Here is an 18,123-nt window from a genome sequence, read left to right as displayed (position 1 = left end):
GCGCTCGACACAAGTTACATCTTTTACAAGACTGTTATAAACAACATGCTTTATTGACAACATTTTTCAAGAAAACAATGTATGGAAATGCTTCTGTGACAAAACATATTACTCTGTTAAATACCTGTTTTCTTGCTGGCAAAAAGTAATACTGTTTTAATAAGAATGATCTGCGTGACTAGAAACAGCTGACCACACATTTGACAAAAAAACAAAAAAACAAAAAACGTACCAATCGTACCGTACTGAACACCGAAAGATGTTTCCTCCCTGCTGAACCACAGAGAACGTCAGCTGGGAAACACAGTCACACATCTCACTGCTTTGACCAGCGTAGGCTTGTGCACAACTTTGAAAGTCAAACAGAACAATTGCAACACAGTCATGAACACTTTATATGAGCTATCTGAGTGAACCAACTTACTTTGTTACTAAAATGAACAATGTGACGCCTTTATCAGCTCCAACACTGACAGTCCTCATTGCCATTATGCATTTCAATCCTTATACACCTTCAACGTCCTAAAGTCTACATTCATGCACACCACCATAGTTCATTGGCTGACTTATGTCTACATGTAAATGAGAATTTCAACACAAGTTTGTGGACCTAATAAAAGGCAGTTATTTCCCCGGTAGCAAGCTGTTGACGGGACAGAAACTTGATGCAGGGAAATAATCCATTTAGATTTCAAAACATGGCAAAGGTTTTATCATGATGGCAACAACAGCAGCTGGTAGAACGAGATCAGCGTCGCTGCTCAGAACTGAAAGCATGGCAGACACTACGACTGGGAGAGGACGACTGGTACCTGAGCTCTGCCTTCTGTCACACTGCTTTTAGCGTACGCGGGGTCGGTTAGTGTTTAGAGTTACCGAATCTTGTTGGAGAGTGCTGCTGCACTGACCTCTATCGGTTTAAAAGGCTAAAGTCTTTGATGTAGCGTTGGACTACAGGGTACTGAGAAATGCAATAATCCACAGCCACCTGTAAAAGGCAGCACAAGCAGTACTTGTAGTATTGTACCGTGGTGCTTTCACATATCACCACTGCCCTACTCAGGTGCTCATCCATGAAAAGCAGCGGACGACCAAACCTCCAGCAGTGTAAACAAACAGTGAAAATACTCTTGGCTGTGATGTTCTTTAAAAAAAAAAAAAAAAAAAGAAGAAAGAAAAAAAAAAGTCCAGTATGTAAATGAAACCTACTGTCAAGTAAAGTGAATAGCTCTGTAGCTGTATACAGTGCTGCCTGATTAACAAAAACAACCCTACAACAGAAAAAGTGTAAATCAGTGCAGTTTTCAGAGGTGACAAGTCCTCACCACCTGGATAATAGAAAACAGTCAATGTGCCAGTCAGTTTCTCTTTTGTGTACAGACGTTCACACACTGCTAAAGTAAGGACCATTTTAAAAAATGTAACGCTGTGGTATTTTAAAAATGAGGATCCTAAAAGCTTCTTATCACGATTATAAATGTCATTACTTGTCGTCTCAGATATACATTTTTGCTCTTCTAAAATTTCTATGAGAAGAGTAATTTACAACTGAAACAATATGATTCTGCTGGTGCTGAGCTCAAAAAGCATGCCGCTCTGTCCGATTCTCAGTCTGAGTACAAAAGGTGGATCTGAACGTTTTCAACGCAGTAAAAGGCGAAATTTTCAAACTTCTTATATTAATAAAACCAAATGAAAATATTTAGCATTGTACTATAGAAGAGGCAAAATGTTTAACCCCCACCAATCTCTCTCTCACTCACACTCACTCACGCACACACACACACACACACACACTTTCTCTGCTCTCTGTGTGTGATTGTTAGAGAGCGTCACATTCTCAGTGAAAATAATGTAGATCGCCTTTTGTTGCCTCCACAACGTCCACGGCACGACTTCACACCGGCTGACAAAACATGCAGGTTTTAAACACACTTCCATTCACAACTGCAAGAGGCCACATCCTACTGTACTGCATCTATAACTTAATCCTCAGCATGTGCTACAAGCTCACTTGGACTCTTGTTAGCGAGTCCACAGCAGCACTTAAAAGCTACCCCCCCACCCCCCCCCTCGGTAATTTTGACTGATGAGTTTTAGCGTACTCATCATTTCCATATTGCAATCCCGAAGTCTGTCCGCGCCAGCAGACAACAACGAGAAAGGTTTTCTCTCCTGCTTTCCTTTCCGAAGCGGTTTTCCAGATCACTCCCCGTCTGAGGCGTCTTATGTAGTTGGAAGAACAATCTTGATGACAAGCTGCAGACAGGCTCATTGAGAAGTTGTCTCTTTTTGGCTCATTTGTATCAAAACCTCATTCAGTAAAAGAAAAACTGGAAGAAACACAAACTCCATCCGCCGCACGAAGCCGGGACAAACATTATGTCATGTTGCGTTTACTTCCCGTTACGATCGGCCGAGCAAACTCCACAAAGTCATCGATGAGGACGGGCCAGGCCCCTGAGGAGAGAGGGAAAGGGACGACATCAGGGACATCCCAACAGGGTGGGTTTCACAGGTGGGAGGGAGGACACGATGAGATCAGAGGTTCTTCAACAAAAACAGAAATTTATCATACAAATTTTAAATCTTTTTTTTTTTTCTTTTAATTTATCAACTAGCAAGTAATAAATTCTGATTAAAGTACCTGCTTAAAAGAACCTTCATGAATGGCAGAGTTACAATAAACTAACCAGTGTCAACAATGAACCTTTAAACTCAATGAATAATGTTTTACTTCTTCATTACAAACAGCAATATGTTTCACTGCATTATCTTTGATCAGTTCCGATGATCTTTTTAGAAGATTTATTTACAAATAAAAAAAACTGCTATTTTTGGTTTTAACAGATCTTCTTCACCAACAAGTGAAGGCAGCTTGTATGTTGTCTGAGAGGCAATACACAGGCAAAAATAAATAAATACCTACTTATTGTAAATGTTAAATTGCGTAAATACAGTGGGTACAGAAAGTATTCAGACCCCTTTAAATTTTTCACTCTTTGTTTCATTGCAGCCATTTGCTAAAATCAAAAAAGTTCATTTTATTTCTCATTAATGTACACTCAGCACCCCATCTTGACAGAAAAAAACAGAAATGTCGAAATTTGTGCAAATTTATTAAAAAAGAAAAACTGAAATATCACATGGTCATAAGTATTCAGACCCTTTGCTCAGTATTGAGTAGAAGCACCCTTTTGAGCTAGTACAGCCATGAGTCTTCTTGGGAATGATGCAACAAGCTTTTCACACCTGGATTTGGGGATCCTCTGCCATTCTTCCTTGCAGATCCTCTCCAGTTCCGTCAGGTTGGATGGTGAACGTTGGTGGACAGCCATTTTCAGGTCTCTCCAGAGATGCTCAATTGGGTTTAGGTCAGGGCTCTGGCTGGGCCAATCAAGAATGGTCACAGAGTTGTTCCGAAGCCACTCCTTTGTTATTTTAGCTGTGTGCTTAGGGTCATTGTCTTGTTGGAAGGTGAACCTTCAGCCCAGTCTGAGGTCCAGAGCACTCTGGAAGGTTTTCTTCCAGGATATCTCTGTACTTGGCCGCATTCATCTTTCCTTCAATTGCAACCAGTCGTCCTGTCCCTGCAGCTGAAAAACACCCCCATAGCATGATGCTGCCACCACCATGTTTCACTGTTGGGATTGTATTGGGCAGGTGATGAGCAGTGCCTGGTTTTCTCCACACATACCGCTTAGAATTAACGCCAAAAAGTTCAATCTTGGTCTCATCAGACCAGAGAATCTTATTTCTCATAGTCTGGGAGTCCTTCATGTGTTTTTTGGCAAACTCTATGCGGGCTTTCATATGTCTTGCACTGAGGAGAGGCTTCCATCGGGCCACTCTGCCATAAAGCCCCGACTGGTGGAGGGCTGCAGTGATAGTTGACTTTGTGGAACTTTCTCCCATCTCCCTACTGCATCTCTGGAGCTCAGCCACAGTGATCTTTGGGTTCTTCTTTACCTCTCTCACCAAGGCTCTTCTCCCACGATTGCTCAATTTGGCTGGACGGCCAGGTCTAGGAAGAGTTCTGGTCGTCCCAAACTTCTTCCATTTAAGGATTATGGAGGCCACTGTGCTCTTAGGAACCTTGAGTGCTGCAGAAATTATTTTGTAACCTTGGCCAGATCTGTGCCTTGCCACAATTCTGTCTCTGAGCTCCTTGGACAGTTCCTTCGACCTCATGATTCTCATTTGCTCTGACATGCACTGTGAGCTGTAAGGTCTTATATAGACAGGTGTGTGCCTTTCCTAATCAAGTCCAATCAGTTTAATTAAACACAGCTGGACTCCAATGAAGGAGTAGAACCATCTCAAGGAGGATCAGAAGAAATGGACAGCATGTGAGTTAAATATGAGTGTCACAGCAAAGGGTCTGAATACTTATGACCATGTGCTATTTCAGTTTTTCTTTTTTAATAAATTTGCACAAATTTCTACATTTCTGTTTTTTTCTGTCAAGATGGGGTGCTGAGTGTACATTAATGAGAAATAAAATGAACTTTTTTGATTTTAGCAAATGGCTGCAATGAAACAAAGAGTGAAAAATTTAAAGGGGTCTGAATACTTTCCGTACCCACTGTAAATGAGCATTTTAACAAACTGATCATGTCAGAATTTCTCCCCGCTGGATTTTGGTGGGACAATAAGAGGACGCAGTTTGAGGAGAATGAATCAAACTGAAACAGTAAAAGCGACGTGGTTGAAAATAACCTTGTTGGTGTGAATATAGAAGTGAGTCTGACAAATCTGATTCAGCGTGACAGCTCAAGTAAAGCAGCTTTACCCAGAAAGATGTGATGCAACTGAATCCAGCTGATTTTGATCAAAAATGTTGGGACCATTCAATCATATGGTACTTATCAATCACATGTTAGTTTCCTAGTTTGATTGGAAAAATCGGAGTCAGAAAATTCCGTTTCACGTAGTCCGTTTTAATCAGGTTACTCCGAGGTATCAGCATTTAATGCGACCACTGTTGTGCTCTCATCATAGGACCGTGTCCTGATCGTCGGAGTCACTGATTTTTGTCAGAAGCTCACCTTCCTCGTCATAGTTTGACATGTCGTCTGCAATCATATTGCCAAAGTCCAGGAGGAGGTTCCATGTGTCCTTGGGAATTGATCGCTTGTGATGCTCCTGAACGCAGCACGGTAACAGAATTTTTTTTTTTTACATTACACAGTAATCAGAGGAACACATTCTTATAATACCAACAACCTTCATGAAAACTTTAATTATTATTGACAGTCAGAGATGCTTGAACTCTGGTCATTTTTAGGCATAAGATTTGTGTACTGCATCAAACTGCTGCTCCATTATTTATGTAAATGAAGTGGACAAAACTAAAAGCCATCTGCAGCTTTTGGTCAACTTCAGATATTCGGCTAAGATACTCATAAACACACACACAAGAATTAAAATGGATGAAACCTGGATACGCACCAGCAGGAAGCGGTTCCAGAGGTCCAAGAACTTGAAGCGGCCTGTGAGAACTAGATTCCAGTAAGCCACGGCCATCTCCAGGTCTAGAAAGTACAATCATATTTAAGCCTGAAAATTTTACATTTCTGATCCAGGTGAATATTTAAAAACGTTTTATGGTAAAGTTGTTTCTATATATCATTCTTACCTAAACCTTTCTGGCCGGGGTTCTTGGCAAAATTAAAGGTAAACTGGTAGAAGTCTTTGAACTTCCCCGTGTCTTTCAGCTCCTGCTCTAGTCGGGGAAGGATGGCCTTGAGTTTTTCAGGACTGTCACAGCTGGAGGAGACAAAGGTGACGTGAAGTCTGAGGTAGTAAATTACAAAATCTTGTAGGACTCGCATTGAACGGGCTTATATACGGTTTTATATTCAAGATGTGTTCACAACTTCTTACTGTTTCTAATCACCTGAATTGGCATCAAATACTGTGGATTTCAGTGTGAGTGTTGCTCACCCGAGCTCAGCCATCCCGTCCAGGAACTCCTTCCTGCTGAACTCGCACTGCGTGGCCGCTCTGAACTTCCACGCCACCACGAGTATGCTCATGCTCGCCGGGTCCAGAGTCAGGTCGTCGCAGAACTGCTGGATGCCATCGATGCCTATCTTATTCTCATCCTGGGGGTCTGCAGAGACGGCTCGGACAAATGAGCAAAACAGCCAAGAGAAGAAGACTGTGCTGATGTTTGATGAAGTGAAGAGCAGCCTTCACTCCCCCTCACACTTGCCTTTGTATCTGTTGTAGAGCTGCTCCAGCTTCTTGCGGTCCACAGAGGTTTTCATGGATTCTTTGTAGTAGAGGTCTGGGTTCTGGAAGTAGTTGTCTGTGGCGACTTCTAGTTTCCAGTCATTCTGCGTCAGGCAGTACACGGCTGTCCTCTCCCCAGCCTGTGTGAAGGACATGAACTGCCGAACCTTGTCCTTCTGCGATGACTTTAACTTGTGCTGCAAAGCAAGAGGACACACGGGTGGATGCAGAGCCACACACACACACACACACGCACACACACACAAATCCCCCCAACCCATTTTGAAAAGCACAAAAAGTATGCATCATGTGAGCTCAATATTAACTGTCATATAAGAAGTATTAGAGCTAGTTTTTTGACAAAGACAGTCAAAGACATAACCGCTCATCACAAGCAATCACTGCTCCTTCAAGACCCCCTTGGTTTCTGGGGCCCTGGGGTTGATAATCCAGCCTCAGGTAAATGGGATGCAGAAGCATGCATGAGGAGTTCAGGCTGCAGAAGTTTTCAACACAGCACAGTAAAACGCCTAAGATCTGATTCTTATTCAGCTGGACATCAAACCTGCTGTAATTACATTCAAATACTCCATGCTTGAAGCGCTGGGGGCGGATATGGTCTGCTATGCGTGCATACAATTAAAAAGTAAAAGAATCAAACCATGTGTGCAGCAACCTTCACGTCAACACACTGTCACTTGCAAATGCACCGCCACGAGGTTCCGTTAGTTTATACAATTTTTTTTTTTTAATTATTTTTTTTTTTTTTTAAATACCTCGTCCTGCTAACTGAATCTAGCCGCTGACGGGGAGGACTGCAAGTCTTTGCGGAACTGCGGAGCTGACCCACCCGAGGATCAAACAGCACATTCACCGTGACAGGCCGGTGTTCGGCGGCGACCCAGTTTTACTGGGCAGGGGAGGGGGGGTGCGTTTGATCCTGCAGGCTCTCCTCCTGACCCGGGGCAGCGGCACAGGCGAGCTACCAAAAAGGGAAAGGTACGTGGAGCAAGTGCGGCTGTCCGATCTCAAAATACCAACAACTGACCTTCCATTTCCCTCATATTCCCGACACACATCACCCTGACAATGCGACACTTGGCTGCGGACACCACGACCCTCCACGCCGCGGTGTCCCCTTAACGTTCGTGACAGCCGTTATCGCTTTTGGGGGGCTCGTTAAACGGGTCTAAACAACTCTCCCGGTTTCTCTTTTTTAATCTTACCTACCATTTTATCACCCGCTGTTTTGGTCAACTTGATATCCAATTACCCGTGGTGCGCATGCGCGAAAAGAACTGCGCTACTGTGTGAGCCCTAGGAATCATGGGAAATGTAGTTCCGTGGCGCTGAAATTCAACAGGCCCTCTGTTTTGGATACAACAGCATTTTGCATTTGTTGACAGCGGTTTCGGCAAAACACTTGACTTTATCATAAATATACGCGTCTCTCAATGTGACCCAATTCAAAAGGGAAAAGGCCCCAGTACTTCTCCGTGGCTAATACACAATGGTACAACACCTGAAGTTTGGTTTTCAGCAAGAATTAAGGATGAAAACTCGTGCAACTACTTTGAATCATATTTTTTGTTGTTTTTAAAGAAACCATATCGTGTTAAATAACTGCTAAGATGTGTCAAAAAAACAACAACAACAATTTAATCCGAGAAGCGCTGCCACAAATCAACCCGCACTTGCACGGTCGAGCGGAAAATACACAACGTGTGAAAACTACAACTCCCATATCAAATCTGACGGGAGATGTTTCGGAAGTAATCTGAAGATAGATCTGAACTACAGCGACACAATTATATTCAGACAAGAGGGAAACAATTGATTAAGTTTCAGCTGCGGTTTATGTTGTTGTTGTTGTTGTTTTTTTTTTTAACAACATGCTCCGAGGAGCTGTTTCCAGAAAACTCGCCTTCCGTCCACCGGCGCACATGACAGCTACTTATCCGCTAATGTCAGCGAAGTTCCGGGAGCGTCGTGTCACGGGGAGCGTGCGGACTCAGCTGGCTGGAGCTGGTCTGACAGCTCGCAGGAATTCAGAGGCTAAAACTTAGCTTTACTCGCAGTAACACACCGTTGAACTTTATCCGCACTGAAAGTGAGCCAGCTTCCGTCGGGGGGAGCGGAGGAGGAGGAGGGGGGGTTCACCGACGGCGGCGGCGGGTCGTCTTACCTGGATCCGAGGCTCGTTAGCCTCCACCCGGTGTGCTTAGCGGGAACACACCGACGGCTGGCTGGAGGTCGAAGTAAACATGAAGTTGGTCGCCAAGTAAAGCGGTGAACGCCTGCACCGACGCTGGCTGCAGCTATGTGGCAGGAGGGGAGGAGGAGGAGGAGGGTGGGGGTGGAGGAGGAGGAGGAGGTGGTGGTGGTGGTGGTGCGGCACAACAGCATGATTGTTCCCTTCCTCTTGCGCTGCTTCGGTCGCGGAGCTGAGAGACAGGACAGACACGCATTTCTCAGGTAGTTCCAGTTTTTCTTTATTCATCTGCTTCCATTGAAATCCTCCCTGAAAGGACTTTTAGGTGTGCGGGACACCGATTAAAACGGATGGTTTCCTGGTGTGTGTGTGACACATCATGTCATGTCTGGGGTGTGCGTTCAGCTCCGTATGATGTTTACGTTGTGGGAATGGCGCATTTTCTTTTCTTTTTTTCCTTTTTTTTTTAAATATTCGTATTCAACTGTGTGTATTTGTATTTTAAATATGTATACTTGGTTGTAGAACAACCCTTAAGTGGAGATCAATGGTGGAAAGTACTTGTAGTTAATCACTGTTTGTACTTTACGTGATTATTGCCTCTGTATTTTGTGCTCTGCTACGTTTTAGAGTGAAATGTGAAATTTAAAGCTTTTCCATACAAACAAGCATATGATATATGATGGGTTTTTTTTCATATATATGTTTAAACCACCCAACAAAGTATATGAAGCTAATGAGATTAGCTCCTGCTAAACTACCAACAGCATTAAACTTTCATGTTAATGTATCAGTAATAGTAATAATGACGTACTACTACATAATGGGGACTTCTACTTATAAAACCTTGCAGCTTTTTCCATTTTACTTGCAATGGACTATTTTTTTTTATCATGTGATGTTATCACTTTTATTTTGGTAAATGATCTGACTACTTGTTTAAATGTTCAAATTTCATGTAAAGTTTTTGTTACTGAGTTGTGTCTGGATTCTCATCTAAAAGGGGGAAATATGTTGTGTCACATGTCGGACTACTTTATAATATATCTGTGTGTGTGTGTGTGTGTAATTGTTCTTTTGAACAGTGGCTCCACTGATTTCAACAGTAGAAGAGTGGCTGCAGTCCAGTCGTAGGAAGAAGGACAGAGGAGGAGTTTGGAAAGTAAAGATCACTCGGACTGACTCATGCTCACGAAGGTGCGGACCAGCTCGCCTGTGAGTTAAATGCCGTCGGTCAGTGTGGTGATGTGATAAAAGATTTTGTGTAAAAGTAAATTAGCACTGTTGTCAGACTATTTGTTTTTCAAGGGTTAATAGAAATGCAACATCGTCACATTCGGTGTTGGCAGGAAGGCGAGCAAGAGCTGGAATTTATACATGTGATGGGTTCAGTGAAGTCAACATGCAATTAGACAGTTTAGAGCAGCCGGTAAGACAGGAAACAGGACACAGGGCACAGGTGAGCATACACAGGTGTTCAGCTGTGACCACACCCTGCATGGAGATTAAACGGTGTGTTGAGATAGTCAGAAGCACAGAGTGGCCCACATGGAGAGTATCTAACTAGGTGGGAGAAATTATTTTAAGGCAACGACTGATCATTTCTGTTTATCTATCATTTTGGTGTTGTCAAGAAATCCTACAGAGAGGACATAGTTTTGGTCACACAGAAGATGTATGTTAGAGCAAATGTTTCATTGTAAATTTGTTTTTTTAGTGGATTTATTAACAATAAGAAAAATTAAAAATATGTCGAGGCTTCTTCTTTAAATTCTGCCGACATCTTTTCTTGCACTTACTGCCTCTCTGAAGTCGCTGCACTTGTTATTCCTCCACGACGGTGATCGTCCCCGCTGGAGTCATTATTTTTTTTTAGGTTGTCTGTGCAGTTCTAACTAAGGTGATGTCTTGGGAACGTCTCGGGGGGAGGGGGGATTTCATCACATTTGGCACAAAGGTCACTGTGACCTCACTAAACATGGTTGTGGCCACAACTACAGAATTCATACAGTGGTTGTAACAAAATGTCACACAAATATGTAAATTGGATAAAATGTTGAATTGATGACATTTTACATCAAAAAGGTCAAAGGTCAACGTCACTGACATCTTCATTTTCTGCAAAACTTATTTCTGGTCATTATTCAAAACCATAACTCGGGACCAGAAGGGGAGATTGTGACCGTATTTCAGATGTTGATGATCCACCTTGAAACTGTGCTGATTGTATAGATCCTTTGTGCCGCCAGGTTGAAGATGTGTGTGAAACATCCAATGCTTTGTAATTTGTAGCTTCTTTGCAGCAACAGCCGCATTTTAAGTATCGTGCACAACCAATCAGCTTTATCGGCCATGTATGTGAATATATAATAAAGATTCCTTCAACGTCTTCAATACATCTATTTTAAGAGTCTGGACCGATATGGATGTAAACTGCAACTTAGCTGGTTCACAGCAATTCTAGTCGAGTATGTAAAACGTCATATTTGCCTCTGAATGGATAATCTTTTACTAACAATCATGCTTGACCTGCCCTAATCTGCCCTGCTCTTTTCTTTTTCCACTCTCAGGTCACGTGCTCTTCATCAAACCTCACACCCTGGTGAAGACGGAAGCACAGCTTTGGATGCAGGTTGTGTGTTGGATGCTGTGCCTTGGCCTGGCGGGGGCACTTGCTGTGCTGCAGAAGGACCAGGTGGCCCAGCATGCCATCAAGCTCTATCGGAGCAAGGGGCCAACACACGGCCACAGCTGGTTGGCCGGCAACTGCAAGCGTCTGGTTGGTCTCCTGCGTCAGAAGAATGTGGTTGTCAAGAAGCTGGCAGCGGCTGCTGATGCTGTTGGAAGAGATCGAGGCCTTTCTGAACCCGAGAAAATATTCCAGGTACCAGACTCAGAATAAACACAGGATGGACCAAAAGGCCTCCTACTGGGGTCGTAATACACTTACTTTTTTAAGAGACTTTTAAACTATACTTTTCATAGCCTTTCATCCTCCTGCACAACAATAAAAGATGTTTATATTTCACACTTCAGGTTTCGTATATACGGAGGAGATGGCCTGGTTAGTTAGAGCTGCAGCTAATAATTACATTCATTGTGCATTAATAAGTTGTTTATTTATTTTTGGATAAATCAATCAATACTAGTCTATAAAAGATCAGAAAATAGAAAAAAAAAAAAAGTCTCTTTAGATGTCCTGAAATTGCTTGTTGTGTCTAACCAATGGCCCCCAACCCAAAATATTAAATTATAAATGTTATAAAACAGAAAAGGATCTCACTTACTGTAAATAATTATTACAATTCTGGCTACTTAATTTTCTGCCAATTGAATAATGAAGTAATTTACTATCTGTTTCATCTCTTTATTAGATGATGGCACATTACTTATTGCTGACTCACTAAAATATTTCAAGTCAAATCACCTAAATTATATTTCTCACAGTAATGTCTTCTCTTCCTGTTTTAACCTACTTTCATCTGGATCTTTTTTTTTGTCCTTCTGATCACGTCCAGTCTCTGACGAATTTATATTAACTGCACTGAACAGGGGCTTCAGTAAAAGAGGATGTCTGATACTTTACTGACTGCTGTTCTCTGTCTGCTTTAAGGTTCACACTCTGGAGGTTTTCCAGAGGGAGCTGAATGAGAGCGAGCACCTGGTGTTCCAGGCGGTTCACGGCCTGCAGAGGGCGCTGCAGGGAGACTACAAGGATGTGGTCAACATGAAGGAGAGCAGCAGACAGAGGCTGGAGGGCCTCAGGGAGGCAGCGATAAAGGTGAGCTGTTTCACTGAACTCTATTCACTCCGTCGAAGTGAAGTAAGATTGAGTTTTGGAGACATTTTGTGAAGATGCACCTAATTATTTTCATCACTAAATAACTAATTCAAACAGTTTTCTAGGTTGACTGATTCATTTTTTTTTTTTTTTTTTTGTCTATAAAATGTCAAGAAAAAGTGAAAAGTGCCTGAGCAGCAGAATAAAACTTTATACTAATATAATATAAAACTCATATAAACAGCACATATTCACATCGACATTAATCAGAAAACTCGTCATTTTTCTTCATTAATTAAACAATTGTAATTCATTACCAGAAATGTTGATTAAAAATCAGTCGATCAGCGAATCAAATAATCCGCTCTAGTCAGGACCTCATCATGGTATCAATCTGTAAAATGTTGTTGTCCAAATGAATGATTTTAAACAAACTGTCATTTAACAACTTTGGATTTTGTGGGGTTTTTTTTGGACCGTTTGGTGATGTATGTGATGAATGAGAATATTGATTTCAACCATGTCGCCATCAAAGATGGAGTGATATCACGTATGCTATACTATATGTCCTATGAGTGTATGCAGCATTAGTTTTCTGAATGTGTACGCTGCCACATGCATCTTCATGTTAATATGTGTCTCGTTTGCTGAGCTGTCGGGTTTGTTGTCACCCTTCAGGAGGAGCAGGAGTACGTGGAGTTGGTGGCTGCTGAGAAGCACCAGCAGGAAGCGCTTAAGAGCGCTTTGGCTCAGAACAAGACCCTGTCCATGCTGGATGAGATCCTGGAGGACGTGAGGAAGGCAGCGGACCGACTGGAGGAGGAGATCGAGGAGCACGCCTTCGACAACAACAAACAGGTCAGGTAACGACCGCTTCCACAGATTTTGGGGAACGATAATTTGGAGAGTGAATAGTAACGTTCTCTAATTGTGTAGATGAAAGGAGTGAATGTGGAGGCGGTGCTGAGGGTGGAGGAAGACGAGGAGAACGGAGGGAAGAGGAAGAACAAGTCCAGGCAGAAAGAAGTGGAGGATGACCTGGGACTGAGCATGCTCATTGACTCACAGAACAACCAGTATGTGCTGACGAAACCTCGAGACTCCACAATGCCCAGAGCCGACCATCACTTCATCAAGGTCAGCTGTTGCTCCCACTCAGCTCGGATCCCGTTTTATCCCGGCTGTATAAGAAGTGTGAAGAATAATGCTGAGATTAGTATAGTTTCCTCTGTTTGATGCAGTTCAACCGTCCTGAAAGTTTCTACTACCTGTATATGCAGGACCTGGTGTCGGTGGTGATGCTGTCTCTGCCCTGTGGCTGGATTTGCACTCTGGTGGGTCTTCCTCCCATGTTTGGATACATCATCTGCGGGGTTCTGCTCGGTCCTTCCGGTCTCAACAGCATCAAGGTCAGATCAGATTACAGGACGATGCCAGTCTTCCTGTGGTTTTTGTTCTCGGTGTTCATGTCTGTGTCTGGCTGTGTCTTGCAGTCTATGGTTCAGGTGGAGACTCTGGGGGAGTTGGGTGTGTTCTTCACCCTGTTTGTGGTGGGACTGGAGTTCTCACCTGAGCGCCTTCGAAAGGTAAATGAGAAGGACTTTATTTTGGGAATAAAGTTTTCCCATGACGTTCATTTGTTTGTTTTGCAAGACTGTACACAAGTCACTAATATTAATAATATGTGTGTGTGTGTGTTTATTTTGGGGACATAAACATGTCACATTAGAGAGACTCGCCTCACATTGGGGACAAAAAGTCAGTTAACAAAAATCCTTTAACTTTTATCATGAAGGTTGGTTTAAAGTGACGATGAGGTTTATTACTTGTTGTAAGGAAGGAAATGAATAGAAGTCAGTGTGATGTGTTTTCAACTGATGGAAACGTGACTGTTTGTATGTGTGCGTAGGTGTGGAAGACCTCCGTCCAGGGGTCGTGCTACCTGAGTCTGCTGATGGTGGGGGCCGGTTTGCTGTGGGGACAAATCCTGCGGATTCGACCCACACAGACTGTCTTCATTTCCACTTGTCTGTCCCTGTCCAGTACCCCACTGGTGTCCCGCTTCCTAGCCGGAGGAAGCCGGGGGGACAAGGAAGGTATGTGTGAGGGTTCAAAGCATTAAAAAAAACAAGTTGTGTGTAATTGAGATATTTTTTTTACCTAAGTTAAGAGACTCTTTACAAAAAAAGAGCCGCTCATACCAGTAAAATCCAATACGGTGCTGCACTATAACTACACAGAAATGCATGTGTGTGTGGCAGGTGACCTGGACTACAGCAGCGTTCTCCTCGGGATGTTGGTGATGCAAGACGTTCAGCTGGGCCTCTTCATCGCCGCCATGCCGACTCTGATCCAGGCCCAGAGTGGAGACTTGGACAGGTCAGTTCGTCTGCATTGTTCTTGCGTGCGTCTTCTCTCCTCCAAACACAGACGCACACACGCTTCATTGTAAATCTGCTGTCGCCTCTCTGCACCACAGCTTCCTGTTTGGAAGCCTCCGCGTGCTGTATCTCCTGGCTCAAGTCCTGGTGTCTCTGGTTGCGGTGCTGCTGCTGTGTTTGTTGCTCAGATCCTTCCTTATTGCTCCCTATTACAAGAAGCTGCACACTGAGAGCAAAGGCAACAAGGAGATCCTGGTGCTGGGGATGGCAGCTTTTGTCTTTTTCATGCTGACGGTATGCTCTTTCTTTTATTGTCTATTCTTACATGAAGTCCCCTTCAGTATTTATTTATTTATTAGTATGATTCAATATTTTAAACCGGTTGTGAAGGAGTTTCACGTGTTGATTTTTCTCCCGCTGACTGTCGCTCCAGGTAACTGAGTTTCTGGATGTTTCTATGGAGCTGGGCTGTTTCCTGGCTGGAGCTTTGCTGTCCTCACAGGGTCACATGGTCACAGCCGAAGTTATGGGATGCATCGAGCCAATCAGAGATTTCCTTGCCATCATCTTCTTTGCTTCTATTGGTCAGTTTCAACACGACGGATCTCAGGTTTATGATTGCGTTGCACTTTAGTATCATTTAAGTCCGACTTCTCTCTGTCTGGTCTGTGATGCTGCAGGTCTCCACGTGTTCCCGACGTTTGTGCTGTACGAACTCACCATCCTGCTGGTGTTAACACTCACACTTGTCATCATGAAGGTAGGTAGTTCTCTCTCTTTTTTTTTTGCTGTTTTTCCTCCACGGTTCTAGTGTCTTGTCCACTCGACTCCTCGTTTCCCTTCCAGTTCATGATGGCCGTGCTGGTGCTGTCGGTCATCCTGCCTCCGAGCTCTCGACACATACGGTGGATCGTCTCGGCAGGTCTGGCTCAAGTCAGCGAGTTCTCCTTCGTGTTGGGCAGCCGCGCGCGTCGAGCTGGCATCATCTCCAGAGAGGTCAGTGATGGAATGAAAGTGTTGACAGTTATTTTACTATTCAGGCAGAGAAGGGGTCAGAAAGGTCAGAGGTTCTCCGGTTTGTTTTTATGTCCTTTTACTGTTTTCTTTCCTATTTATGTGCTTCCTTGAGTGAAACACCTTGCAACCTCGGTTTTAAAGAAAGAAAGTGTTCTTTAAAGAAAGTAGGGCTGCAAATCCACATGGACTTAACAATGTTAAAAACTTGATTTTCACTGACGGGGATCTTGCAACGTTTTCTGGAAAAAAAAAGATACAAAATAATGGCCATTGCCCACATGTATGATTTTGTAGAGTATTGGAAAAGTGTAGCTGTCGGGGATCGTGCTCAACAATTAGACTTAAAATAAAATAATAACCTTTTGAGACTTTGTTTTTTATGCCTCTGTGTTTCTGCTCAGGTGTACCTGCTGGTCCTCAGTGTCACCACTCTCAGTTTGCTGCTCGCTCCACTGCTGTGGAGAGTCACCACGCACAAATGGGTCTCTCGCACCGAACGCAAAATGGTCACATGACCAAACCGACTTCCGGGTCAAATGGTTTCAACGTAGGTTTTCCAAAGCTGGCAGCGGGGTCACAAGAAGTCTTACTTCATTCCTGCTGGACCAAATCTCCCTCTTCTTCTTTTCTTCTTGATTTAAGACTCAATACGCTGCTTTAGAGGAGAGAAAATAATCATTTGCCACATTTTGACTTGAGATTCTTGAACATGGCTCCTTCAGACTGTTATAAAGGTCCTCTGCTTTGCCAGTGTTACATACATCATACTGTAGGTCCGATATACCTTGTACTGTATTTGATTCCACAAACTAGAATAGTTTTAGATCATTTCAGGAGAATTACAACATTACTGAATCCCATCACTCTTTGGGCAAAATGTTGAAGACTTAAAGAACGAAAAAAACGAAGCAGTATAATAGAAAAGCACAAAAGACTTGAGATCCTTCCAGCTCAGATGCCTTCACAGCATCTTACGTGTGTAAGGATAAAAATTAGTGTTTTACCTCTTCATTATTTTCAGACTTTTAAAATATGAATCATTCTTTAATTTCTGCAGTTTGAACCTCAAGTTTGCAACCTTGACAAAATCACATGGACCAAATCTGACAGTTCAACTGAACTCCATATATTGTTTCCTACTTAATGTAAAATGTTTTGTTTTTCTTCTATTTAGAAGCATTTTTTTTATTATTTAAAAATTGCCTACATCTTTCCTTTGAATTATATTATTATTTATGACTTCTACCTTATTCAGATTGGGGTCATTACAGATGACAGATTCTTCTTCTGATTGAAGGAAACACCTCCTATGTGTTGTATTTAATCAATTCTACTTGTAGTTTATTCTGGTCTTTGTACTACTGTGAATTTAGGTGTGATAACACTCGAGTGTTACCAGAAAACAGCAGTAATTCCTGTCAAATTTTAGAAAAGTACATCACACTGCAAAAATGTTGATAAAGTACAATGTTCTGAAGCAGAACTACATCACATACTCGCGAGAATCGATTCACTGAAGTAACATGTAGAGGAAAACCCTGCACTAGTTGCTACTGAATGTCAAACTTCTGTGCCTGCTCAGCACTTCTCTGCACTAAAAACAAGACGCTGGGAGAGAGCACATCTGTGCTGTAAACGACCTCGTCTTATAAATCATAATGTGCAATGTAAACGTGTGCAACACAGCCACACCTTTCTGTATATTTTCAAATGTTTTCCTGCAGTACGAGAAGCTATTTCAGTTTACATACATGTGTGTGTTGGTGTCCGTGACTGAGCCACAAAGAAGTGCTTTTTTTTCCATTAAAATGTTCATGTATTTTTAAATTGTCAATTTAATTCAGTTATTTATTAAAAAATAAGATGACAAAGAAATACTCACTTGGTTTTACTCTTTTTATAATGAAGTACTTTCTATGGGGAAACATGAAAATTAATTCGTAACTGATAACTTGAGAGCGTAACTGTATTACAGAAACAAATAAAAAACAATTGAGACTCAAATATATCATATCTTAAAACACGAGTCCTCTAATCCAGTGGTTCCCAATCGTTTGGGTTTGTCACTATCACTCTTGAGAGAGTTGTGGTGTTCCTCTCTATAATGTTGTCATGTTCTCCTGTAAGGACTGTGCTATGTTAAGTGCCTTCAGATGACTTACACTTTGGTTTGGCGCCATATAAATTAAATTGAAAAGTGAAATGCAGCTTTTCTGCTCGCGTCACTAAAACCTGGTTATTTTGTAATTGTTTGAGATAGAAGTAAGTAACATGGCATTAACCACGGACAGAAGGAACGGATGGTTTAAAAGCAAAGAACATCGTCCAAACTATGAAAATGTGTTTGAAAAGCCTTTGATTAACTTCAAACTGACAGAATGAGGAAATATGATGTTGGTAATGAGGTCAATCTGAGGATGCCTCATTACAGGAATCCACTTCGCACACCTGCTGGTGAGAATTCACTCATTATTGGTGAAAACTTGAAAAGCCAT

General features: G+C 42.5%; 2 protein-coding genes across 8 annotated transcripts; one reads left to right on the top strand and one right to left on the bottom strand.

Moving 5' to 3' along the window:
* Positions 1-32: 32 nt before the first annotated feature.
* dcun1d2b (DCN1, defective in cullin neddylation 1, domain containing 2b) lies at positions 33-8,559 on the bottom strand. 5 transcript variants are annotated; one of them, XM_069173501.1, is made up of 7 exons: positions 7,468-8,559; positions 6,218-6,434; positions 5,947-6,115; positions 5,639-5,769; positions 5,452-5,534; positions 5,049-5,145; positions 33-2,460 (listed from the first exon to the last, which is right to left on the bottom strand). In XM_069173501.1, the coding sequence occupies exons 1-7, from the start codon at positions 7,468-7,470 to the stop codon at positions 2,381-2,383; spliced, it is 780 nt and encodes a 259-aa protein (XP_069029602.1). In that variant the 5' UTR covers positions 7,471-8,559; the 3' UTR covers positions 33-2,380. The 5 variants fall into 5 exon arrangements, with proteins under 5 accessions (XP_069029602.1, XP_069029605.1, XP_069029604.1 ...); XM_069173504.1 differs by having other exon boundaries at positions 8,423-8,558; XM_069173503.1 differs by lacking the exon at positions 7,468-8,559 and adding an exon at positions 7,014-7,096.
* On the top strand, positions 7,155-17,523 carry tmco3 (transmembrane and coiled-coil domains 3). 3 transcript variants are annotated; one of them, XM_069173497.1, is made up of 15 exons: positions 7,155-7,236; positions 9,535-9,664; positions 11,020-11,333; positions 12,063-12,230; positions 12,909-13,088; positions 13,167-13,367; positions 13,511-13,639; positions 13,724-13,816; positions 14,140-14,326; positions 14,492-14,609; positions 14,710-14,905; positions 15,045-15,195; positions 15,292-15,371; positions 15,458-15,607; positions 16,030-17,523. In XM_069173497.1, exons 3-15 carry the CDS (start codon positions 11,076-11,078, stop codon positions 16,141-16,143), a joined length of 2,025 nt encoding a protein of 674 aa, XP_069029598.1. In that variant the 5' UTR covers positions 7,155-7,236; positions 9,535-9,664; positions 11,020-11,075; the 3' UTR covers positions 16,144-17,523. The 3 variants fall into 3 exon arrangements, with proteins under 3 accessions (XP_069029598.1, XP_069029599.1, XP_069029597.1); XM_069173498.1 differs by lacking the exon at positions 7,155-7,236 and adding an exon at positions 8,606-8,712 and having other exon boundaries at positions 9,535-9,646; XM_069173496.1 differs by lacking the exon at positions 7,155-7,236 and adding an exon at positions 8,606-8,712.
* The last annotated feature ends 600 nt before the right edge of the window (positions 17,524-18,123 follow it).

The sequence above is a fragment of the Embiotoca jacksoni genome, unplaced genomic scaffold (assembly GCF_022577435.1).
Source record: "Embiotoca jacksoni isolate LCO1_2020_lvr unplaced genomic scaffold, fEmbJac1.0.p SCAF_6, whole genome shotgun sequence".
Lineage (NCBI taxonomy): Eukaryota > Metazoa > Chordata > Actinopteri > Embiotocidae > Embiotoca > Embiotoca jacksoni.
The sequence above is the reverse complement of the archived record's forward strand: the minus strand, read 5'-3'. Positions and strand labels throughout refer to the sequence as shown.

Bases quoted from the DNA above. Each gene is read 5' to 3' on its own strand.
- dcun1d2b (XM_069173500.1), bottom strand. From the start codon at position 6,518: ATGGGTTGGGGGGATTTGTGTGTGTGTGCGTGTGTGTGTGTGTGTGTG. The intron at 5,535-5,638 runs GTAAGAATGATA...TGTACTTTCTAG, and splicing joins CCCCGGCCAGAAAGGTTTAG to ACCTGGAGATGGCCGTGGCT. The intron at 5,146-5,451 runs GTGCGTATCCAG...TGCTGCGTTCAG, and splicing joins TCTGGAACCGCTTCCTGCTG to GAGCATCACAAGCGATCAAT.
- tmco3 (XM_069173497.1), top strand. From the start codon at position 11,076: ATGCAGGTTGTGTGTTGGATGCTGTGCCTTGGCCTGGCGGGGGCACTT. The intron at 12,231-12,908 runs GTGAGCTGTTTC...GTCACCCTTCAG, and splicing joins TCAGGGAGGCAGCGATAAAG to GAGGAGCAGGAGTACGTGGA. The intron at 13,089-13,166 runs GTCAGGTAACGA...CTAATTGTGTAG, and splicing joins CCTTCGACAACAACAAACAG to ATGAAAGGAGTGAATGTGGA.